Genomic DNA, 26,539 nt, shown 5'->3' on the forward strand with positions numbered 1-26,539 from the left:
AAATGAAAATATTCCAAGAAAACAAAACCTAAGGGGCACACATTGAAAAGGTAGGTGGTGCTTTTGTGATTTTCCCAAATGAAGCAATATTATTTCTAGATATCCCTCTAAAAGAAAAAAGCCATAAATATTCCACTGAAAAGAGCCATAGATCTCAACGCCACTTGATCATCATTTTAACGAGCTCTTGATCAAGGTTAAGAAGGCATGCCAAAAGACGAAATACCCCACTCAGGGCACATCCGTCATTTCGCGCTTTACCCTCCGTTCCATTTGGCGCGTATATAAGCAGACAGAAGCGGGGGGCAAAACAGAGAAAAAAAGCACAGAAAAGATCAAAACGCCTTTGCAAAACAAGCGAACGGAAAACATACTTGAGAGAGAGAGAGAGAGAGAGAGAGAGACTGTGGACGAAACCACACTGATACAGAAGAGAGAGAGAGAGACAGGCTTCAGAAAGTGATCTAAAAGCCCCCAGTTCTCTCTCTGTCTAAGCTCTTGTCCTCTCCCTCTCTCTTTCTCTCTAGAGGTTCATTGATTATGCTTCTACAAAACAGATACATATTTGTACATATACATATATATAAATAGGGATATATACAGATATCTAATTATATATACATATATATATATACCTGATTGTGCAAGTAAAGTTCGCGCAATGGAGGGGTCTCCGTCTGATCTGGTGATGGAATGGGGTTCGCCGGAAGCCGAAACGGGGCTCGAAGGTCAGTACACTGACACTGGCCACTTTGAATTTCGTTTAATTTCGATTGAATTTCGAGTGCATTAGTGTGGATTTGGGTCGAATTTGTAATGTGGAGTGTTGTTTCGTGAATGGTTCTGATGTTGATTTCCCAAATGCAGAGCCTATGTGGCAGTTGGGCCTGGGCGGCGGCGCTGAGGCGTACCCCGAGCGGCCCGGTGAGGCCGATTGTATGTACTATCTGAGGACCGGCTTCTGCGGATATGGCGCGCGGTGTCGGTACAATCATCCCCGGGATCGGGGCGCGGTAATTTTTCGAAGGCGCTATCGGTATCTTAATGCTTGTGTTGGATTAGGGCTTTATTTGGGGTGTCGAAGAATGTTCTGGGTGATCATTTGTATTTGTGTCAGGAATTCGGTCTGATATCGGGGACTAGTTCTGTCTGTACTTGCGCTTTAGTCAGATTTGATGTTGGTTGTCCTGTCTAGTTTGTCTGACTGCTAAAGGGTATCAAATTTTCTATAAATAGGAAAAGGGGATAGCTCACACGAGCAAAATCTTTTGTAATGTGGCTGTTTAGATTTAATTCATTGCGAAGAAAATGCTCGCTGCATGTCTGCCATTGATTTTGGTGGAGTTTTTGTTTTGACATGTAAAACTAGAAAGCATCATCATCATCAACTGCATCTTATCTTAACTAAGTTAAGAGTTAGTGGCACGGCATTCGTAATGTTAATTAAGTTTTGAAAGCATGATTGAGAAATTAATGTGCTTTATTTAAGGCTGATATAATCGCACTGTCAGGTTGTGGGAGCTATGAGAGCTGCTGGAGGAGAGTTCCCAGAACGAGTGGGGCAGCCAATTTGCCAGGTATAGTGTTAGCTTTTACCATTTCCTTGAAGTAAACATTTGAACTTGGAATAGTTGTTGGTTGTTTGTATTGGGCAAGTTACATTTGCTGAATTGTTATGTTATCTCTTCAATTTTTAAACTCTATAAAAAGAATTGAGTTCTGACACTGCTATTAATGGAAAAGTTATTTTATTTTATTTTGGGTAGTCCTAGGCATTGCCCTTAGGGTACAGTAAATGTACATTGTTTTTGTACATGGTGCATTTATTTCACATTGTTTTCAAACACAAAATGATTCTATTTGTTGATGAAATGTTTCAAAATATGATGTATTTATCTCTAACCAATAGGAGTGTTTGGGGGCTGAAAACAAGTGCATTTACTACACCTTAACCATTGCCCTTACCCTTTTTTATTTTGTGGTTCCACATTAGATGAAAATGGCTAGTCCGTGTGATTGAGTATTTCCATTTTAGTGACTAGTGTTCTTTAACATTTGTAGTTTTATATGAAGACGGGACTCTGCAAATATGGTGCATCTTGCAAGTATCACCATCCAAGACAGGGAGGTGGCACTGCTGCTCCCATGGCACTGAATATTTTTGGATACCCACTGCGACCGGTCTGAATTGTTGTTTGTTTTGTCCATTCCTCGGTTTCATTTTGTTTTCTTCTTGTTTTGCATACACTACCTGTTTTACTTACAATTATAGTTACTGTTTCAGGGTGAAAAAGATTGCTTGTACTATGTGAAAACTGGGAACTGCAAATTTGGTGTAACTTGTAAATTCCATCATCCACAACCAGCTGGCATGCAACTGCCATTACCAACTCCTGGACCTTTGCCTGTGCTGGCCCCTGTGCATGCTCCCGCATTTTATCCCCCAGCACAGCCTCCTTCTGCTCCTTCATCTCAACAATATGGAGCGGTTGCTGGGAATTGGCCTGTTGCAAGTCCTGCTCTTGTTCCAGGTTCAAATATCCAAGGGGCTTACAGTCCCATGCTGCTTCCTCCTGGGATGGTCCCTTTTTCTGGTTGGAATCCTTACCAGGTAGGTGCATTAACTTATTCGGAAATCCTCTATTTTTATACTAGTGAGTGGATATACTTGGGCGTCCTCAGCCCTCAGTCTCTTTTCTGAACTGCTTTTTATTGTTTTTGTTTTATTTTTATTGAAAAAATGCTCTTACGTATCAAATTGATTGTTTATTAAGTTGTTGATCTGCCTGTTGCAGGCAACTGTAAGTCCAGTAGCTTCCCCTAGTGCCCAGTCAACTGCTGGAGTAGCTCCTATTTATGGGATAACACAGTTATCTCCTTCAGCGCCTGCATATACGGGAGCTTATGCATCGTTGCCATCTTCTGCTGGTCCTTCAAGCAGTAGCCAGAAGGAGCAAAAATTTCCTGAGAGACCTGGCCAACCTGAATGTCAATATTACATGAAAACTGGGGATTGTAAATATGGATCAACATGTAAATACCATCATCCCCCAGATTGGAGTACACCTTCAACGAATTTTGCCCTTAGTCCAATGGGGCTTCCCCTGCGCCCGGTAAGCATTTTAGTGTAATTTCTGATGCTTATTTGTCTTTTCTATCTGGGCATGAATTCTTAGTTTGATGTTTTTTGTTCTAAGGAAGTTTCCTTAAAATTTAGATTCTTTTCCAGCTGTTATATTTAAAGGGTTGAGAGTAACTGAGTGTTAAATGAGGTTGGTTTTATGCATAGCTGGATGCTTATTTTCCTGATTTCTACTAATTTTGCAAGTCGCAATCATCTCAGCTGCTAAGTTTGTGTTTGTGCATTCTGAACCTAAATAATGACATTATCAGAAAGAGACTATACTGATAGTATGCTTTTTTGGGTGCCAACTTGTTATATTTGATCTCGTAATCATCTATCATGCAGCTCATGCTGGTCTTATTGACAAAACTCTGCAATTTCTTTTTTTTTTTTCTTTTATTGGTCAAAATATATAACATATTTTATTTGGTATATGCAAATACATGACATTTTCTTTAGCAAATGGTGCATGAATTCATTTTAAAAATATTTTTTTAAGTATGACTGGTATGTGGCAAAAGAACAAAGAGAGAAGGAGGAGAGAAGAAGATAAGAAATAGAACAAGAAGAGAAGGAGTGAAGTGAAGAAAATCAGGAGAAGAGAAGAATTAGCAAAGAGAAAAAAATACTAAAGTGGAAGCATAGGGAAGAGAGTAATAACCAGTATTCTATATTATTCAGTTAATCACACAAAACTAAACAAAACCTTTAGATATTAAGATATCTTCATACTTACACAACCCTACCAAACTAGGAAAACGAAAAAATTATCATTCCTTATCGCCACAGCAACAACAACATGCCAAGCCAAGCCTTTATCACACTATGTGGGGCAGTTATTATCTGCTGTAGTTGGGAAATAAATAAAATCAAAGCATTGTTAGGACTATGAAATTATAAAATAGCTAGAATCGAGACATTCTAAAGTAATTAGAATTCATTGCATCTGTAATTCTCCCTGGTTGAGTAGAAGTCTAATTGTGCAAGTGAACAAAATGTTGACCTGTTTGAGCTAAGCAAGAAAGATGAAATTGAGAGTCCCTATAATCGCATGGTTAGTGGAGAATAGTCATTGTGTCAGAAAATGAGATTATTTCTTTTCCTTAAGAAGAGGTTTTGTAGATATTTGAAATTTATGAAAACTCAATATTTAATATTTAAAGGCTGATAATGTTGGAACCCTATTGTTAGTATTTGATGGTCAGATACCTATTGTCTTTATATCTGTGAAAGCTCAAAGGAGAGAATAAGTGGACTCCTTGAGTGCTACTTAAGGCAGTTAGTGCAAAGCAGAAAGACTGAAGCTGTTGGATGTTACTTGGTACTGCTGTAACTTAAGTTCTAGGTCGACCTTCAGCCTCCTTAAAAAGCTTAACGAAACCTAGCCCAATCTACTTAAGACAACCTTAAGGCTTGTCCCTGCTGGTAGGAATAAGAAGTAGACCTAGTAGAAAAGTGGAGAGGAGAGGTAGTCTACACTGTACTATCAGTAAAAATGTATGATCTTCTCTTCAATCATCAGCCTAGTGAATCTTGGTACTCCAAATAAATACTGCTGGCCCTCCCTCCCCCCGGGGGTCCTTCCTGCTGCTGTTTTTTTTTGGCTGATGGTGCTACTGGGCTACTACTGATTTGTCTGGACTTGGGCTGAAATACTTTATGCTGGATGGTTGATAAGAAAATTAGTAATAGGCTATGGATTGGCTAGGTTTGAAAGAAAAAATCTTGGATTTTAAAATTCTTGGGCTTAAGATCAATTGCCTGATAAGGGGCAGGAATAAGTTTTGGTTTATCTTTAATGTGAGATTGTTGACTTTGGGCTAGATTGGTCAGTCTTTGATTGTAGGTTGAATTAGCAACAATTTTAAGTCCTGACAAGGCACCAAGGCTGTTCAGTAAGACTTAGTTGGACAAGTTGGGTCCTGAAGATTCTAATCCTATTCTTCAGTTGTCTATCTTACAACTCTAGCAAAGCAATTAATATGTCTGTAATTTGTGATCAATGTTGAAAAGGGCCTGGATGGTGCAAACAAAGTGTTGGTTGACTATGCAACAAATATGAGATCGACACACACACTGATCCCTGTGAAGATTTAGATTATGAATCTGGTGGATGATGAGGCTGCTGTTGCTTTGAGGTATGCTGGCTCAAAGTTTATGCACAATGATGATTTGCAGCAGTTTTCAGAGGGGATTGAAATGAGGCTTTGATACCAAATTGGTGAATGACTGGAGAAAGAGAAGGGAAGAAGAGAAGGAACAGAGCAAGAAGAAGAGAACAAAAAGCAGTGAAGAGAAGAATTAGAGAGGGGAGATTGGATAGTGAGTGGATATTTATATATTCACATAGCCGTACCAAGAGGCCACATGGCCCTACTAAGAGTCCAAATTAAACTAGTGAATATATTCACATAGCCATACCAAGAGTCCAAATTAAACTAGTGAACACAACCATTCTAAACGTAGAAATAGAGGATTTATATATTTATCTGTGAAACACTGGATCTATCCTTGTATGTGAAACACTGGATATCTCCTTGTATTAGTTACATTTGGAATGGTAATTGTTAAATTTCTATATTTGGTTAATTAGTTTAATTTCTATTTGGAATGGTAATGGTTAAATTTCTATATTTGTTTTCTCCTTGTATGTGAAACCCTGGATATCTCTTTGTGTAGTGATATTTTTATATCTTCACATAGCCCTACCAAGAGTCCAAATTAAACTAGTGAACAAAACCATTCCTAATAAATAGGACCCAAGAATAGCTATAACTATGAAATTCTAAAATAACTAGAATATGAAAATTTTAAAATCATTAGAACTCCTCATCTCCATTGTTTGTCTGTGTTAAATGGAACTCTACTTGCATAAGTGAACTAAGTGCTGTTGATATGTTTGAGCTAAGCAAGCAAGATAAGAGGCAGCACGTCTCTATCCTTATTGTTCAGGAACTCCACTTGCAATTAATATTTTTAAAATACGCCAATAATATAACTGAATCATCTTGCTTAGTTACCAAAGATCGTAAAGGATGTCTGTGAATTTGATTTAACATTGAGCTCCACATATTTCTCTAAGGCAGTATTATTTTGGGCACGGTTAGTAACATCGTGTTCATCCATAACAACTGAACATTTTTTTACAAATTAAGTGAGGAAAATCATTCCATTTCACTAGAAGTTTCTTGGAATAATGGATTATTCATTTACTTTATGGACTTATAAATTTAGCATCTCTTGAAAAAACTAAGTTAGTCTGTTTTGCCAATCATTCATTGGCCCCTTCCTTTCCAAGATTCTTGATTGCTTCAAGACTTGATAAACACATTCATGAGATGCACAGCTAAGTTCAAGTTACTTCTTTATTATGATTTATGAGTGTGTTCACAGAGTGTTTTCTCTAGTACAACAGAAGTGTTGCCAAAACAGGGTTGGCAGTAGGTCGGACTGCAGCTTGTTCATGTATGAAAATAAGAAAATAGGCTTAATGTGGTTATGTTTAGGTTCCTAATTGGTTGCGTGGGAACTGGACTCTGCATGCAATTTGACCATTACCATGAGGTTAGGGCCAAAATAAACAGAGTTGCTTATGAGTGGCTTGAAGCTGGGCAATTTGACCATTACCCGCATTACCCTTCAAATAGTTGCTCATTGCTCATGAGTGGTTTTTAAGCTTGATTAGGAAATGAGCTGAGCTTGAGTTTCAGGGGTGCTTTGTTCATTTGGGCTCATGAACAGGCTCATTTAAGTGCTTGATTACTGGCTTGTTTATGGCTCGATCTGAAATAATGCATGTTTTTTGCAACAAAAACAACATACTAGCATTACATGAGGTGGAGGCAATACTCTTCAAATGGTAATGAGATTTATGGAGTTTTAAACCAATTCTTTGGGAGGTTAGATGTTAGGTTCTTACTACATGTTGGCTGTTTGTACCTGAGCCATTATTTTCCCTCAAAAGGAATTATTTATTTCTTGACTTTGGCATGGAGCATTATTTTACAAAAACTCCAAATGAAGCATTATTATACAAAAGTTCCATGCATGGCACATTCTTGATAGTGATTGTAAGGTTATGTCCTTGAAGGATGGGAAAGTGAAAGGTTACCATGCAAAGTCTGTCAGATTACTGATTATCTGTTGGATTCAGCTGGGTATCTCCTTTTAGCTCATTCTGTTGATAAATGCCTTTAATGCTGCAAGGAGAAAGAGGCCAATGCTAAATGTAGTCTTCTGTTTACATGTTGCTCTTAAAGAAGGCAGCAAAAGCATTTGCAATTCTGGCTTAGCTGGTGGAGAGTGAGCTCTCATATTCTTTCTTTTCAATAAATCCTGTGATGTTTGACTACCAATTATACTTCTGAGAATAGGGCACAGATAGAGTTTGAATGGGAATAAGATTCATGCAGGTGACAGCCAGTAGTTTGACAGCAATATGTTATGTTTTATCAAAGTGTCATTTTATTTTAGCTGCTTCCTCCTTGTTATTTGAGATTCTGTTAGTGTGTTATTTTGCATTTTGCTTCTCAATTATTAGGGAATCTGCTTTCTCTACTTTGAAGTTTTTGATTATGCTATCTTGATGGGCGTAAAAGTGTGCTGTGGTCTTTATTTCATTGCAAACAATTTTCTTTTTAAGTGGTCCATTTATTTATACATTTATTTTTTTGATAGGTGATGGGGTTTGAATCCTTCCCTCCGCTCCATCATGGCTCCCCAATACTCGAGTGATCCATTTATAAGAAGTGCATATGACGTAGCTTGCATGGTCATGCTTTTTGTTTATTAGTCTCCTTTTCATAATGGTCCAAAGTATTAGAAGGCTAATTTTACTAGCACTGCATGTTTGGCTTTGATAATCATGGTTTTTGTTTGCTGGTTTCGTAAATGTGGTGGCTGTTAAGTGTCATAACTGGAGTGTTCCTCCTCTTCCCCCTCCAAAGGAAAGTGAGAGACAATCAGAATATGTTAGTTTCTGTTTAATTACTGCAGTGGTACAAAATAAGGACATGACTCTGAGAAGAGATGACTTGTGGTAAAGGATTCATATGGCCTCCTAAATGCTTCAGACTGAAGCTTTATTGAGCTGATGTTTAAATTATATTGGTTTGATTAGCTTGAATGGTTTGTTTTTTATCGTCGTTTGTTACACTTAAAGATGAAAATGGTTTGATGAGCAAAGTTATACAGCGTTTCACATGGATGTTGGCTTGATAATAGCTATTAATTTGGTTATTGCTTACATTTCAGCCAATTTTATGAAATTGTGTGATGTGGGATGATGTTGAGAAGAAAATAGTTAATTAGAAACTTGATGTTTAGTTGGGAACTTGTCTAATAATGTTGTTTGGTTAACTCTGGTTTTCTCTCCATTTTATCAGGTTTATATTACTCTAGCATAAGTTTGGAATATTTGATTGGTTCTCGGCCCTAGGTATGGTGGTGAGGTCTTTGTGCTTGATCTTAGTAATTTTTGAACGAGTGAAATCTCGAGTTTTTCTGTTTTGGAGTTTGACTCTTGTATTCCCCCACTAATTGGGAACAAAGGCTTTTCAAGTTGAGCCTGAGTAGTAGGAACCAGCAACATAATTCTTCTGCTGCTCTGCTGTTGTATAACCTATATGTATAAGATGTTGGGAATGGCTTGTTCCGCTCATAGGAATGGGGTTCTCTTCCCCCAACCTGCCCAATTGGCTTTATTTTTTTAGACCTTGGCTTAATTCAACTAATTATTCTAGAACTAGAATTCATTGCTTTGTACCATTTTTGGGCTTTCCACCACAATTAACCTTGGGGTGCTATCATGCCAAAGATGAGATACTCAAAGCATTTAATATCTATTTTGCAAGTCACTTAATGGTGTTAAGTGTGTCACCCTAGTTCCACAAGCTTAAACCAGAACCAGAACTGATAAGAACTGAAGAATCTAAATAGTTTAAGTTCTGGGTTTATATGGAACAATTGAAACTGCATTGCTGTTTCTCTAGCTTAAACCTGAACCCTATTTTGTGCTATCGAGTGACTGTCTTATATACGTCTCCTAACTTTTGTACAAAATAGTTTTTATCCATTCTTGTGCTGGCGCAAATTAGTTATCTTAAGTGAGATTCTAGATTGTTTTCAAGGCCTCCCAAATTTCTTTCCTTTTCCACCTTTATGGTTTGTTCAAGGAGATTCAAGGCTAGGCTATGCTACTTAGTTCGTAAAATAAGATGGCTAATTTCTTGGAAAATTCTATGACTTATATTTTGAAGCATCATGGATCAATTCTTTTCTACGGGTAATGGGATTCTTGACTTTTGTGCGATTGTGAAGCTGGTTTGTATTATTTTTCTTGTTCTTTTTGTTGACTTGTTTTGAGTTTTTAGTTGGAAGCTTCCTCATCTTCTTCTGCCACCTTTAGCAATCTGCTGTTCCATTATGTATTTCTGTGTTTTGACCAGGGAAATGCAGGTTGCTACTTGTATTTTCAATTGGTATGTCAATCACTTGCACTTGTTAGTCACAAGGAACATGTTGGTGTTTACTTGATACCCACACGGGCTAGTATCTGTACTTTTACACATCCAATTGGTAGTTTCTTCTTCTTCTTCTTCTTCTTCTACTTTAGTTATTTGTTTATTGAGCTTGAACTTCAGCTTTTGATAATCTGTGATGCTTTTGATGCTTACAGAGATTCTCAATACTTAAAGCTTGCTACTAGTTCAACTCCCTCCCCCCCCCCCCACCCCCAAAAAAAAAAAAAAAAAAAAAAAAAAAAAAAAATTGTAGGATCTTTCTTTAGTACATCTACTTAGGAACTGATGAACCGTACATGAACATGTCTTTTAAGTTAAACAAGAAGTCAAGGGAACACACTAATCTAACCCCACTAGGTATGGTTTGACTAAATAGATTCTAGCTCACAAACAATTTTTATCTTTGACCATATCTTTTGTAAGACCATTGTAACCCATGTCCTACATAAGAGTTCACTTGCTATGGGAACCCTTCCTTCTAATTTTGTCTTTTCTTATATGGCTATACACACCATAATGTTCTCATTTCAGCTATTTATATTTTACATGTGTTGGTGCTTTATTGTCCAATATTTTGTGCCATAAAATAGAGTTAGTTTTGTACCTGTGTGATAAAACTTTTCTTTTATCTTCAAAGGGATTTTACAAACATTATGCTTTAATTTTTTCAAGTGACATCTTCAAAGAACACATGATTTAAGATGTTTGAATTGATTTTTTTCTTAGAATGACTTAATCTTCAAGTTTTACCATAACATGTTCGCAATTCTTTTCTTATTAATTTTTTTTCCTCCATATATTCGGTTTTCAATCTGTTCAATTTGAAGCTTTTAGATTCTAAGGTATTTTTCTATATTGCACACTTAGTATTCACATTTTCTTTTATCTCATCTACTAAGACAACACCATCTATTAAGAACATGTAACAAGCACCTCTTCTTGGATGTGTTTGGTAAGTTAATTCATCACTAGAGCAAAGAGATAAGGGCTATAGTAGATGCTTAATGTAATCTAATTGTAATTGAGAAACCCTCAGTATCTCCTGTACAAGTCCTCACACATGTTTTGGCTCCGTGGTATGTGTCTTTGAGAGGGTTTTTGTCTAGACTCCGTGTTATTGTTATTATTATTTTTTTTAACAATTTTATCTGAGTTTGGGACCTACTGTGATATGGAGTTATATCTTCTACTCTAGAAAGTATAGGGGATTACTTAATCTGTAGGCAGAACTATGTAAATTAAGTTCCAAAGAACTAAATTGAATTGCTTAGTACAACCTCATTAGGGGAACTGGTGCCATTATTTGATTAAGGGAGATATTTGTCTATAGACTGGAGGCCCTAGATGATACTTGGATATGCATATATTTTTATACTAGATATAGAGAATACTTCTTGGATGTATTTGAGGATAGTGCAAGTTCTGTTGCGGCCTCTAAAGAAAATAGATCACTTGGATTCAAAGAAATTTTATGGAAAATGAATAGAAATTCAATATTTTGTGAAGTTGTAGTGCTAAATGGGTATCGTTTGACCATTATTTCTTACAATGGAGTATGGGGTAGTGGTTGTTATTATGACATTCCCTTGCAAATTTAGTATTGAATCTAATTTGAGTATACCTAAACAAACCTTATCAAATGCTAGTTCCTTGGTACAGCAAAGCAATCTTTTAAGAATAAGAAATTAGTCAATTTACCAATGCAACTTCACTCTTTACCTCAATTATACAACATAAGACCACCAATACCATTAATTACTAAGAAATTTTATCCATAAAACATCAAATGCTAATTCATCTAACACAATTTCGAAGAAGGTTGAAACAAACCCTAGAAGCATAGTTGTGGAAGCAATGGTGGATCTAGGACCCAAGCTTAGTGGGGGCGTTTTTTTAATTAGAAAAGTTATAAATCGTTTATTTATAATTTTGCTAGGCTCGGGTTTGAGCTTGGCTCATTATATTAAACAAACTTTAAACAAGCTTTATGACTTTATTATGAGCTCTAAATCCAAGGATGATTTAAGCTATGGTTTTAGACTTGTTTATGTACAACACAAAATTAGTGTATATTTAAATTGACCCATATCTTGTATATTTTAGGTGGCATTTTTGAAAAAAAAACCCATAAAATCTATATAATATGTGCAATTTTTTTTTTTAAATTGACCTATATGTTGTATATTTTATAGGAACATTTTTGAAAAGAAAACATAAAATCTACACAATATGTGTGATTTTTATAAAATTGAGGGTGCCAATTGCCCGCATGCACATGCCACTTCATGGAAGTGAATAGAGGCATGGTAGGGATCCCAACCCACGCAAATTAGATATATTTTAAAATTACTACTATAGATAAAAAATTATGAAGTTGCTATGTCTCTGAAATTATTTAACAAACTATTACTGGTTGTTGCAAGTCAGCATATTCTCATTGGTTGAACCAGGGTTCTTTCAAAAAAAACAAAAAACGAAGCAAAAAACGCTGGTTCAACCAGCAGTTGTTACTTGGAGTTGTATAGTTGTATTTTCTAGTTAAGTCAGTTTGAATAGTTTTATTTAGTAATATTTTTTATAACTAGTTCTATTTAAGAAAAAACCTACAAATTAATACATGTGTTTTTAAGTACAAATAAAAGTAAGAAATATTTGTTTGTTTTTCACATTAGAAATATAGTTGTACTATGTCAAAATGGTAAAAATTTTACATTTTTTAGGTTATTTTTGTTACTTGTAATCGTGGTATGAATACTTTACCTCCCGGAGCTAATCCAGTATATTAAGTCACAATTTTTGTCTTGGCTGGATGCCAGTGGTATCAAAGACCCTTAAAAGGGACGCAGTTGCAGCCCTACAGTAAGGACACTTGGGTTCCAAGTGTTACAGAGACACAAGCATCCCTAGTGTCATATCATCGATTATATAATTTTAACTTTCTGTATAATCTATATGTTGATTTGAATGCACCGCTAAATTGTTAGTTTAAATTATTTGTTTTTGTGATAAGTCAACACACATTTAGTGCGCGCCATTCTTTTATTAATATATATATATATTCTAAAATACATTCTCTGTATATTTGGGAATGCATTGTTAAGATGTCGGGGACATGTTGCAAGGTATGTCTGCAGCATGCTTAGGTGTTATAATGCAATTTTGAAAGCTTTTTTGGGGTCATTATATAAAATATAAAAAATTTGGAGTCTAATTAGATTAATGAAAAATGTGTTTTTGTGGTTTACTATGGCATGTGATTCTTATCTGAGTGGTATGAACTTTTCAATTTTGAAATTGTTATATTGCATTTTAATTATATTCATGTAAATCTTTATCCATATATGAGACGGTATATACGGTTTTGCATCTCCCCAGCATGTTGTCTCTGGTATTTTTTCTTTTTTGGTGAAAATTTTTGACTCATTGCATTCTCTGCCCGTGCTTTATAGCTCTCTCCTCTTTTATTTTTTTTATTGATTTTCTAGTCCAAAGTGTACACATAAGAAAAGTATCATATGCAATTCCATCAATATTGTCAGTACAATGACAGGTACTTAAAAATTTGCCCTATTAATTTTATACAGAAATTGTGTCTCCACTCCTGATTGCTCCCTCTCAACTAGACTTCAGGCTTTGCCTCTCAACTAGACTTCAGGCTTTGCCACTGATCCTAGATAATAGTATGCTTTACTATGGACCCCTGCTGTTACCATTGTGCTTGAGTAGAGAGCTCAAAAGAGAGTGAAAGTAAGGATGGAGATGGGTTGCATTTTTGGTTGCAGGGACAGGATGTTTTGGTTTCATCCATAAAAAGAGATATGTTTCGCAATGGCAAAAAGGTTAAGGAAATAATAGGTTTCCAAATGTATCACTAGTCCTGCCAGCCAGTTTCCCTTATAACAGTAGTTCCCAAGCTTCATAGAAAGAAGCTGAATTTTCTGCTTAAGATAATAAAAGGGTATTTTTTTTGGTAAGAAAAATGTCTCATCAAACAGTTTATGCATCTACAAAGGTTGTAATAGGCAATAAATCATGGGTATTGGATATTTTCTGCATAAAGTAACATAAGTCATCATATTTGAGTTTTTAAGTATTTGATATAAAAAATTGTGGTTGTTCTTTCGTCAAGAATATCAAATGGCTGCTGATGCCAAATTACCAAATATTAGAGCTTGGCATGATATAATTCAATCATTATTTCTGAGCTTCTGGGATGTGGAAGTCAAAAATTCTGATAATGTGTGTGCTGATGTATATGTCTTTTTTGGGTCAAAATAAAAAATTTATGAAATGCTTACCATTTAAAAATTTTTATATTTGTGAAAATGTATCTGTAACATTTCAATTTGAATTTCTCACCTTCATTATCATATGAGCTTTGTCTCAGATGGTTTCTGCTGGCTGCACTTGTGAAGTTCTATGTATATACTCAGAATGAAGCCTTTTAAGTTCTTTAGTTAATACTTTCATAGAGGTCTTGGTCATTTGACCTGCATGTTTTTTTTTCAACAAACTTTCCCTTTTTCAGCTGCTGAATGGTTGCTAAATGGATAATTCAATTGTTGGGGTTTTTTATTTGTGCATTATTGACTTAGAGGGCACATTAAGGATGGAGTCCCCAATTATTGTTGTTCTGGTATAGCGACAATGGTATTTCATAGTACTTATTAAATGTCGTGGTTACTAAGAGATCAAGTACCTGTGTTGTAACTTCACTTATTTTTCTCTATTGTTTTCCCACTAGGTCTAGGAAGAATCTGCCATGTCTTGATTGCTAGCACTTATCTAATCTTGTTATCTCTGCAACTTCTGCCTTTCACCTCCAAAAGTTAAATTGTACATTAATTTGCATCTGGAATCACCTCTCTTCCTGTTGCCTGATTTTACTTTTTCTGAAAACATTGCCTTTGATGTATTCCATCCATACATATATCTATTTATTTGTATATATATAAATGGAATATAATTGCCCTAGATATCGATAGCAATTGCGACATTTTCCTGTCCAAGCTTCTGGTACATGATCCAATGACTAAACAGGATCTTACCTGAATTAGAAAAGGCAAAAAGAAAGCCTTCTCCTGTTGCAATGGCAAGGAAACAAATGCCTCAAGTTCTTTTCTTGAGGAGTTTGTCCAATGCACATAGCTTGTGGGTGATTATGTGCTTCCTTGTGGTGGCAAGGAAACAAATGCCACAAGTTTGATTCTTGCTGAGCTTGCACAGTGCATGTAGCTGTAGGTGATTGTGTGCATCCTTATGGTGTAGTCCTGAGTTGAAATGAGGTTGTTAAGATCCTGCCAGGAAAAGATAAAATCGATGTATGGATGTGAGCAATATATAAAATTGGTTCATCATTGGATACGTAAGGAATCTCTTCCTCACCTTATTTACACACTAATGTTCCTTAAGGATTATGATGTTAAGAAAGTGTAGGTCCACTCGCGATGTGGTAGAATACCTTGATATATATATGTTGAAAGATAAAGATGCAACAACCAATCCTAAAGGATTGATCCGTGGATGAGATGAGAGGAATAAGATCCTCATGCTGATCTTATATATTTTTAGATTAGTTAGAATTATTTTATCTTGTTATCTTGTGCTAAAGTTTAGGAGTTTATCTAGTAGCTAAAGTTTAGGAGATAAGTTTCTATGAAACTAGGAGTCTTGTATATTTAATTCTAATATGATAATAGAAAAGTTGAGTATGATAGTTTTGATTAATCTATCGGATTTCTTCATGGTATCAGAGCTCGATTTTGAGTTTTTGTGGTCACCAATTATTTAGAGTTCTAATTGTAAAAGAACTCTCTAACTTGCGCCATGGCTGATGATTAAATAGCAGGGACTTCTATTCCTCTTCCAACAAAGAGCAGTCCAATCCCTGCAACCTCGTCACATTCTTCCGCAGCCTTCAATGGATCTTCCCTCCAGATTACTTTACACAAGTTGAATGGAACCAACTTCTGAGAGTGGTCCCAATCAGTTATGCTTGTGATTAAAGGAAAAAGGAAAGGTAGGCTATCTAACTGGAGAAATCGTAAAGCCTAGCCAAGATTCAACAGCCTATGGAGTATGGGAAGCTGAGAATGCCATTGTCATGGCATGGCTAGTGAACTCAATGGAGACAAAGGTAGGAAGAGCTTACCTCTTTTACAAAACAGCAAGCGAGATTTGGAATGCGGTTCGAGAGATCTATTCAGATCTTGAAAATACCGCCCAAAGCTTCCAAGTTCGATCCACCATTCGATCAACAAAGCAAGGTAACAACACGGTAACCGAGTATTATAATACCTTGACTGAATTATGGCAAGAGGTTGATCTCTTTCATGAGATCACATGGGAATGCTCGGCTGATGGAAGGAAGTATAACAAGATGGTGGAGAAAGAGAGGATATTTGACTTCTTACATGGTCTAAATTCATATTTAGATGAGGTAAGAGGACGATTGCTTGGAACTAAGCCCTTTCCCTCTTTGAGAGAAGTATTTGCCGAAGTAAGAAGGGAGGAGAGTATGAAGAAAGTGATGTTGCCTAGTGGTTCAACAAACGAAGGAATGTTACAGAATTCTGCCTTAAACATATCCCGTGGTCGGTAATCTATTACGGCTAAGGGAGAGATGCAGGGAGATAGGCAATGGTGTGACCATTGTAACAAGCCCTATCATATTAGGGATACCTACTGGAAGCTGCATGGGAAACCAGCCAATTGGAAACCAAGGAACCAGCGAAAAGGTGTGCAGTCCGCCTATGTGGTGGAATCTGAAAAAGGGAATTCAGCACCAGCACCAATTTCTTTCACCCCAGATCAACTAGAAGCCCTCCAGTAGTTGTTGAATCAGCAATTGCTAAATCAAACCAAGGTGCAGAAGACAATTGAAAGTATGGACAACAACAACAACCAGGTGGTATCCTTAGCTAAACAAGGTAAGATCAATCATTCTTTGTTCTCCAAAAGGCTGACCATAGGTGTTTGAATTATAGATACCGGTGCATCATATCACATGACAGGTGATCTTGAAATTCTATCTAATTTTAAATCATGTGATCATAATATTATTGTATTTATGGCTGATGAAACTAATACTTCAGTCCAAGGAAGGGGCACAACTTATGTAGTAGGGCTAAGATTAGATTCAGTTCTTTATGTGCCAAATTTGAGATGTAACTTGCTGTCAGTAAGCAAAGATTACTCAAGATAATGACTGTTCAGTGATATTCTCTTCTTCTCATTGTGTTTTTGAGGACAAATCTTCGGGGAGGACGATTGGCAAAGCTGAAGAGAAGGGAGGTTTATATCAAATCGTCAATCTTGATTACCAAAAGGAGTGTAGGTCATTTATTCAATCCTCCTTAGCTGCAGTTTCAGATTCTGATTTAATGTTATGGCATCAAAGATTAGGACACCCTTAGCTTCGAGTATCTTAAAGTCTTGTACCCTTCAATTTCCATAAATAAAATTCAGGATTTCTATTGTGAACATTGCATTCTTGCAAAACAAACTAAGAGCACTCATCCAAAACATTCCTACAAACTGTCTCAGCCATTTCATTTAATCCACAGTGACATTTGGGGACCAGCTAGACTTTCAAATCTAACAAACACTTGGTGGTTCATCACCTTCATTGATTATCACACACGAGTTTGCTGGGTCTTCCTCATAAAAGATAAATTTGAAACCTATATGGTTTTCAAACGGTTTCATCTCATGGTTAAGAATATTTTTCAAACTTCCATTCATATTTTAAGAAGTGACAATGGTCGAGAATACTTCTCAAATGACTTTAACCATTATCTAAATGAGCATGATATTGTTCACCAAAGCTCTTGCCCATACAACCCTCAACAAAATGGGGTAGCCGAGAGGAAGAACCAGCACTTACTTGAGACAGCTAGGGCTCTGATGTTCACTCAATCGGTTCCACACTCTTATTGGGGAAAGGCTAGTTCTTACAGCATCCTACCTCATAAATCGTCTTCCTTCAAAGACCTTGAACTATAAAACTCCCTTAAATGTCTTCATTGAAGCTTTCCCTCACTATTCCAAGGCCTTAAACACTCTTGTTCCTAAAGTCTTTGGGTGTACCTCCTTTGTACATCAAAACCAGTTAAATCCATCCAAGCTTGACCCAAAAGCACTTAAATGTGTGTTTGTTGGATACTCTCCTACCCAACAAGGCTATAAGTGCTATAACCCAACAACCCGCAAATTCATTATTTCTTGTGATGTCACCTTCCTCAAGAATCAACCATTCTTCCACAATACTACTTAAAATGAAAATCCAGTCCACAATTGGAGTACAGTCATCTCCGTGCCTATCAATCCCCTTCCTAGTCTTACCTCTACTGAAACTCATCAAAGGGAGGAGAAAGAGGAGACTGAAATCTAGCAGGGTGATCAAGACCTGACTAAATCTCTAAGGGGGCGTTTGGTACCAGAGAAATTTTAAGATTCCTGGGAATGTTAGGTTGGGAATCTGTATTCCCATGTTTGATATAATTTTTTTATAAAAAGAATCCTGGGAAATAGGATTCCCCGGAATGAATTTTAAGCAACTTTCCCACAAAAATATTTTCATAGGGGGGGTTGGGAATCCAAGTTTCTCATGGATTTAGGAATGTTTTTAATAAAAAAAGAGTAAAACACCTCTTACCCTTTTATAACCCCATACAAACATATTATATATATGTAATATATTTATATTAAATATATTATATATACATATATGTATATATATTTATATTAAATATAAAAATATATATTATAATATATTTATATTATTTATTATAAAATATTATATATATATTAAAGTAGATATTCATATAAACATAAATATTATGTATATATATTATATATATACACATGCATATATATATATACATAATGTGTAAAAAAGTGATATTTTTTTGACTTTCTAAAGATGTTATGGGTCCCAATATTTTATATAAAAACAACATATCCAGCCTTTATCCCACTATGTGGAGTCGGCTACATGAATTCTAGACTTCCATGTATTTCTGTCTTTTGTCATATCCTCATTTAGATCCATATGTTTTATAAAAAAATTTTAATGTCTCTCCCAAAGTCTTTTTGGGTCTACCTCTACCTCTTTTTGTGACTAATTGTTCCATTTCATCAACTCTCCTCACAGGAGCGTCTCTTAGTCTCCTTCTCACATGACCAAACCATCTTAGTCTAGTCTCTTTCATCTTCTCCTCGATTGGCACTACTCCTATCTTATTACGAATAACTTTATTTCTAATTTTATCCTTTCTTGTATGTCCGCACATCCATCTTAACATCCTCATCTCCGCTACACTCGTCTTTTGCTCATGCTGGTATTTGACTGCCCAACATTCTGAGCCATACAACAAGACTGGTCTTATAGCTGTCCTATAAAATTTTCCTTTCAATTTTAATGGGATTTTACCATCACATAACACCCCCGATGCATTTCTCCATTTTAGCCAACCTGCCTTAATTCTATGTGCGACATTCTCGTGGATTTCTCCATCTTTTTGAATCACTGATCCCAAATATCGAAAATGGTCTTTTCTTTGTAAGATTTGGTCTTCTAATTTTATTATAACATCATCCACTCTTGCATTTTTACTAAATTTGCATTCCATATATTCTGTTTTCTTTCTACTTAATTTAAATCCCTTAGATTCTAAATTGTTTCTCCACAACTCAAGCTTAGTGTTCACTCCTTCTTTTGTTTCATCCACCAACACTATGTCGTCTGCAAATAGCATACACCATGGCACATCTGTCTGAATATTTTTAGTGAGTTCATCCATTACTAGGGCAAATAAGTATGGACTTAGTGCAGAACCTTGATGCAGTCCTATTGTAGTTGTAAATGGTTCAGTATCCCCTCCGCATGTTCTGACCCTTGTCTCTACACCATGATACATGTCCTTAAGGGCTTGTTTATAGGCTATTTTGACTCATTTCTTCTCTAAAACCCTCCAGAATACTTCTCTAGGGACCCTATCATAGCCTTTTCTAGATCTATAAACACCATATGTAGGTCCTTCTGATGATCTCGGTACCTTTCCATTAGACGCCTCAGTAAATATATAGCTTCCATTGTTGACCTACCAGTCATGAAACCAAACTGATTTTCTGACACATTTGTTTCCTTTCTGAGCCTTTGCTCTATTACTCTCTCCCAGAGTTTCATGGTATGACTCATTAACTTAATTCCTCTATAATTTTCACAGTTTTGAACATCTCCTTTGTTCTTATATATAGGAACCAAAGTACTCTTCCTCCACTCATCTGGCATCTTTTTTGATTTAAGGATGGCGTTAAATAGTTGCGTTAGCCAGGAGATGCCCTCTTCTCCCATGCATTTCCATGCTTCTATTGGTATATTATCTGGTCCCACTGCCTTATGATTTTTCGTCTTTTTTAATGCTTGCTTTATTTCATTTGAACTTATGCGTCGATAGAATGTGTAGCTCACATTCCCTTCGGAGTTACTAAGATGTCCCAACCTAACTCTTGTGTCACCACCATCATTGAATAATTTTGTGAAATACTCATTCCATCTCTCCTTAATCGCTCCCTCATTTACTAAAACATTTTGATTGTCATCTTTTATGCATTTCACTTGATTTAAATTCCGTGTTTTTCTTTCTCTTGCTTTAGCTAATTTATATATATCCCTTTCTCCATCTTTTGTATCAAGTCGTTTATATAGATTTTCATATGCTTTTGACCTTGCTTCACTAACAGCTCTTTTTGCTGCCTTTTTTGCTTCTTTATAATTTTTTTGATTTTCTTCATTGTTGCATTGATATACCGTTTTATAGCAAGTTTTCTTATTTTTAATTTTCGATTATACCTCTTCATTCCACCACCAAGACTCCTTAAGGTTAGGGGCTCTACCATTTGTCTCTCCAAAGTCACCTTTGTCGTGCTTCTCAGAGCATTAACCATTTCTTTCCACATTTGGTTTGTCTGTCTTTCTCCATTCCATTCCCTTCTACCCCTTAAATTTTTCTTTGAAGATTAGTTGTTTCTCCCCTTTTAAATTCCACTATCTGATTCTCGGATTTTGTTTTATGTGATTTTTTCTCTTCCAATTTTTTACTTTAACGTCAAGTACTAGAAGTCTATGTTGAGTAGTCAAACACTCTCTCGGTATCACCTTACAATCCCTACAACATAACTGATCCTCTTGTCTCATGAGGAAGTAATCTATTTGGGTGCTTGAGGTGATATTTTTATATGTGATTAAGTGTTCATCCCGTTTTTTGAACCTAGTATTGGTTATAATGAGCCCATATGCCATAGCAAAATCTAGGATAGATTTACCCTCATTATTAATTTTCCCCGAATCCATACCCTCTATGTACCTCTTTATATCCGTTTCCGTCTCTACCCACGTGCCCATTTAAGTCACCTCCTATAATCACTTTCTCTCCTCTTGGTATAATTTGTATGAGTCCCTCTAGGTCCTCCCAGAATTTTGCTTTTATCTCATCACCTAACCCCGCTTGTGGTGCATATGTACTAAAGATATTCATAGTCATTCTTCCTAGACTAATCTTCACTATAATAATCCTATCCCCTATTCTCTTTACATCCACTATCTCATCTATTAAGCTTTTATCTATAATAATCCCCATTTCATTTTTCGCTCGATCAGTTCCTGTGTACCATATTTTATATCCAGCTTCTGATAAAGTTTTTGCTTTTTTCTCTACCCATCTCGTCTCTTGAAGGCACATAATATTAATTTTTCTCCTAATCATCACATCCACCACTTCCATAGCTTTGCCTGTTAATGTTCCTATGTTCCATGACCTAATCCTTAATCTATGATTTTATTTTTGGCCTTGACTTTGGATTTGATTTTGTTTTTGGCCTTGACTTTGAATTTGATTTTGTTTTTGGTTTTGGTTTTGGTTTTGATTTTGATTTTGATTTTGGTTTTGATTTTGATTTTGGACTAGTTTCTTTACCCACATCCGTCCAAGCAAATGCGGGAACCCTTGTTCATTTATCACTACATCCGGGCGCCGATACAGCGGCCCTAGCTCACTTGTCACTACACGGGGGCAGTGTAGCGCGTCGTTATGAAGGGTTACGCCCACGCCCAAACGATTTTTCATAATTTGTCTAGAGTTCATGTTTTGGATCCGACTAAGTTTTATGTTGGCTGTCGGCTACCTAACACAACCCTCCTCCTTTATCCGGGCTTGAGACCGGCAGTGGATAACATCCCCAAGCGGAGTTCCAATATTTTATATAGTAGAAGGAATTTATCATTTTTAAATAAAAAATTAAATAAGGATAATTTGGGAAAAAGAATATAAATTTCCAAGAATGTTACATTTAAACCAAACATAGGAATGTAAAATTCTCATAAAAGAATACTCAACATTCCTAAGAATGTTTAAAGCTAACCAAACATAGAATTGCATAAATCCTAGGAATTAAAGATTTCCAAGAGCATTTCCAATAATCATGAATCCCAGGAATTTAAAAATTTCTCCCGTACTAAACGCCCCCTAAAGATTTATTCCAGAAGACCTAAAGCTGCTACACTTCAGCCAACCAATCTGTCCAATCTAGAGGTAAGTCCAAGTCCAAACAAGACAGTTCATACTAATATCAATATACAACAACAGTTTGCTGATGACCTAAGTGTCCCAATTGCGTTGAGAAAAGGAAGAAGGATGTGCACCAAGCATCCTATTAATGATTTCATCGGGTACTCAAAATTGTCTCCCTCCTTTAAGGTGTTTACTATCAGTTTAAACAGTATAGCTGTCCCTAGAAATGTTTATCAAGCATTGTAGGATGAAAACTGGAAGGTGGCTATTATGGAAGAAATGATAGCCTTGGAGAAAAATGATACATGGGAAATTATGGATTTTCCGGAGGGAAAGAAGGCAGTTGGCAGCAAGTGGGTATTCACTCTAAAGTATAAATTAGATGGAAGTCTGGAAAGGCATAAAGCAAGGCTTGTAGCTCAGGGATTTACTCAAACTCAAGGTTTGGATTATGAAGAAACGTTTGCTCCTGTGGCCAAACTCAATTCAATTCGGATTCTACTGTCCTTAACCGTAAACCTGGACTGGAAACTGCACCAATTGGACATAAAAAATGCCTTCCTAAATGGAGATTTAGAGGAAGAGATTTACATGAAGATACCACCGGGGTTTGAGAAAGACAATACAAGAGATAAGGTATGCAAATTAAAAAAATCTCTATACGGCTTAAAGTAATCACCTAGAGCGTGGTTTAAAAGATTTAGTGATACTCTATAGAAGCTGGGATATAAGCAAGGACAAATGGATCATACACTCTTTACAAAGATCAAGGAGGATGGTAGGAGAACAATTCTAATAGTCTATGTGGATAATATCATTATCACAGAAGATGATAACCAAGAAATTGAGAAGCTAAAAGAGTGGCTAAGGCAGGCCTTTGAAGTAAAAGAGCTGGGGGAACTGCGATATTTTCTTGGTTTGGAAGTTGCAAGAAGTAAGAATGGCATTTTTATATCCCAAAGAAAATACACTCTTGACTTGCTAAAAGAGACCGGCAAATTAGGGTGTAAACTAGCAAGCACACCTCTAGAACCTAACTCGAAGAACAGAGAAGGAAAAGAAGAGCATCTAGTGGACAAAGGCATGTACCAATGATTGGTAGGCAAACTCATTTATTTGTCTCACACAAGCATGTACCAATGATTGGTAGGCAAACTCATTTATTTGTCTCACACAAGATCGGATATTACCTATGCTTTGAGTATTGTTAGCCAATTCATGCATTCACCGACTGGGAGACATTTGAAAGCAGCTTATCACATTCTTAAATATCTTAAGGGAACATTGGGTAAGGGTCTTCTATTTACAAAAAGCCGAGACAGAGGTATAATAGGCTATGCAAATTCTGATTGGGCAGGTGTTGTGGAAGATAGCAAATCTACGTCAGACTATTGTACAAAATTATGGGGTAACTTGGCGGAGCAAGAAACAACAAGTGGTAGCTCGTAGTAGCGCTGAAGCATAGTATCGCTCAATCGCTCAAGCAATTTGTGAAATGGTATGGGTGGAAAGACTGTTGAATGATTTGTTTATACCAATATTATCTCCTAAGTTTCTTTATAGTGATAGCAAATCAGCTATCAACATTATCAACAATCCGGTGCAGCATGATCGGATGAAGCACATCCGAATTGATCGCCATTTTGTCAAGCAGGAACTTGAGGATGGCAATATTAAGCTGACTTATGTTCTAACAGAAGAACAACATGCAGACATTTTAACCAAAGTAATGGGAAAACAAAGTTTTGAATATATAAGAAGCAAGCTGGGAATATTTGATATATATTCCTCAGTTTGAGGGGGGGGGGGGTGTTGAAAGATAAAGATGCAACAACCAATCCTAAAGGATTGATCCGTGGATGAGATGAGAGGAATAAGAGGATAACTCTCCCGAGTTATCCTCATGCTGATCTTATATATTTGTAGATTAGTTAGAATTATTTTATCTTGTTATATCTTGTGCTAAAGTTTAGGAGTTTATCTAGTAGCTAAAGTTTAGGAGATAAGTTTGATAAGTTTGTATCAAACTAGGAGTCTTGTTTATTTAATTCTAATCTGATAATGGAAAAGTTGAGTACGATAGTTTTGATTAATCTATCGGATTTCTTCAATATATATATCATGGGTCCAGTATCTTCATAGCTTAACCTTTTCAAATAAACAGTATCCTTTTTTAAGCTCTGAACCCTGTTCGGTCATTTTGCATGCTTGTTAGGTAGGCCCGGGTGTCTGGATAATTTTATTTATATTTTTTGGCCACTTTCCTAATCTAACACTGTTCCGATATAGTTTTCATTCATATTTTCCCTATGCACAACTAGAGACCTCCTGTCAAAGGGTTTGCTCGTTGAATTGCAGACCTGCCTCTTTACGGGTTCTGCTACTTTTGTGCTTGGAGGCAAGATGTGTTGGTTTTTATTTTATTTGGGTTCAGATCATACCTCTATTCTTGAGTTTTTTTTTTTTTTGACATGCATGAAAATTTGCTCAAATGGGCTCAGCCCTACTTTGGTACATTCATCATTATTGTTAATCTGGTCAATAATCTCTTTTTCTATTTGTTTCTCAGGGTGCACCGCTGTGCATGCATTATGCTCAAAATGGAGTATGCAAATTTGGGCCCTCATGCAAATTTGATCATCCAATGGGAACACTGAGTTATAGTCCATCTGCTTCTTCTCTTGCTGATATGCCCGTGGCTCCTTATCCTGTGGGAACTTCTATGGGTACTCTGGCCCCGTCGTCTTCATCATCAGAGTTGAGGCCTGATCTTATTTCAGGGTCTAACAAGGATGCCTTTTCATCCATGAAATCATCTTCCATGAGCACATCCGGTGGCAGGCCTGCATCTCATCTTTCTGTTCAGCAGTCTGGTCAGGCTTCTGCCCTTTCAACCGCCAGCAGTAGCACAAGTCATGGAGGTGAGACTCGGACATCAAGCTAGGTAGAAGATTCTAGCAAACTCTCCAGTTGGCCTCCAAAATTCATGAATCGTGCTTTTTTTCTTTTTTAGGCAGACGGCCTCTGATATAATGAGGCTTGTTTTCATTCTTTACGATTCCACTATTCCAATATAGCCTGCTAGCACTGATCATCTCTATGGTCATATAATCATTATATGGCCTCCTTTTTTTCATTTTGAATAAGCCACACCCAACTTCAGAAATCAAGCAAACCGTATACCTTTCCCACGTTTCTTTCGAATAACCAAGAAGAAAAGGCCCCTTTTAGTAGGCAAACTTGCACCATTTCTCCAGTTTTGGAGTTCGTTGTGTTTATTTATGCTGCAGTCTTTTTCGGAACGAAAAAGATCATTCCTTCATGCCTCTTCCGTCCACATATACTGTGTTTGTCCATCTTTTGCACTCTCCAACCCTGGGAACTAGCTTCCAGTTTGACTTGAACAAAATTGGAGGTGTTCCTATTCGCTCTTTTTTGGTCCAGGCATCATTGTGGTAGAGTCAGAGGCACTTCAGAAACTCCAAGCAAGGGTTTGCAGTGCTGCCTCATAATATATGTTCTGAAAACTTGTTCGCTTGATGGATCTTGATAAATTATCCTCAAATATGAAAAACAGGAGGAAAAACCTGTGTAAAAGTACTTTATACTATTTTATCCATTGTCTATTAGAATTGACTCTTCTTTCTCCGAGCTTTGCTTCTACATACCAAAATATGGAACAATTTTGGGTAAATCCTTATTGATTCTGAGCATCGTGTAGTTATCACAGGTGATTTTGGTAAGCTGAGGTACACATAAATGTCCTACATGCAGCTGTTGGATTTTTAGCATCCATTTAGAATTTGGGTTTGCCTAAAAATAAAAGGAAAATGAATGTTCTTACGTACATAAGGTTAGAAAATATGTATGTTGGAAGTCTGCAGCATAAGTTTGAGCAGCCTATTTGCAAAAGTATGTACGTTGGAAGTGTTTTATTTAATATATTATATGTGTATATATATATATATATAAGATAATAGAGTTATTTTGTTATTCACAAAGCTTGACGGGACAGGAGCGTCATATGTCAAGCTGAGGCCTGAAATTTGAGTGACAGTGTAGTTCTGGTTTGATGGATGCATGACAGAACTGAAGAAGGAAATGCTTCTTGCAGAGAGTTTTGAACTGTTCTTTTTTCTTTTTTCTCAGAAAAACAAGTCTTAAGAGGTAGCAAGCTAAATGTAGAATGGAGTGCTGTGCTATGGAGTGGTAACTTGAAAAAATATTTAAGTATACTGGCTATATGAATGGATTTGCATAAATATATATAAGTATACTACTCGGGGTATGAATGGACTTATAAATTTTAAGATCAAGATTTG

The 26,539-nt window shown here is 36.4% G+C and overlaps 1 protein-coding gene across 2 annotated transcripts; it reads left to right on the forward strand.

Annotated features, from left to right (window-relative positions):
* The first annotated feature begins 324 nt into the window (after positions 1-324).
* On the forward strand, positions 325-25,859 carry LOC127799400 (zinc finger CCCH domain-containing protein 34). 2 transcript variants are annotated; one of them, XM_052333403.1, is made up of 8 exons: positions 325-728; positions 868-1,013; positions 1,512-1,577; positions 2,062-2,181; positions 2,285-2,611; positions 2,796-3,113; positions 9,571-9,700; positions 24,787-24,999. In XM_052333403.1, the coding sequence occupies exons 1-8, from the start codon at positions 662-664 to the stop codon at positions 24,852-24,854; spliced, it is 1,242 nt and encodes a 413-aa protein (XP_052189363.1). In that variant the 5' UTR covers positions 325-661; the 3' UTR covers positions 24,855-24,999. The 2 variants fall into 2 exon arrangements, with proteins under 2 accessions (XP_052189363.1, XP_052189361.1); XM_052333401.1 differs by lacking the exon at positions 9,571-9,700 and having other exon boundaries at positions 24,787-25,859.
* The last annotated feature ends 680 nt before the right edge of the window (positions 25,860-26,539 follow it).

This window comes from Diospyros lotus, chromosome 4 (assembly GCF_014633365.1).
Source record: "Diospyros lotus cultivar Yz01 chromosome 4, ASM1463336v1, whole genome shotgun sequence".
NCBI classification, from domain to species: Eukaryota; Viridiplantae; Streptophyta; class Magnoliopsida; order Ericales; family Ebenaceae; genus Diospyros; species Diospyros lotus.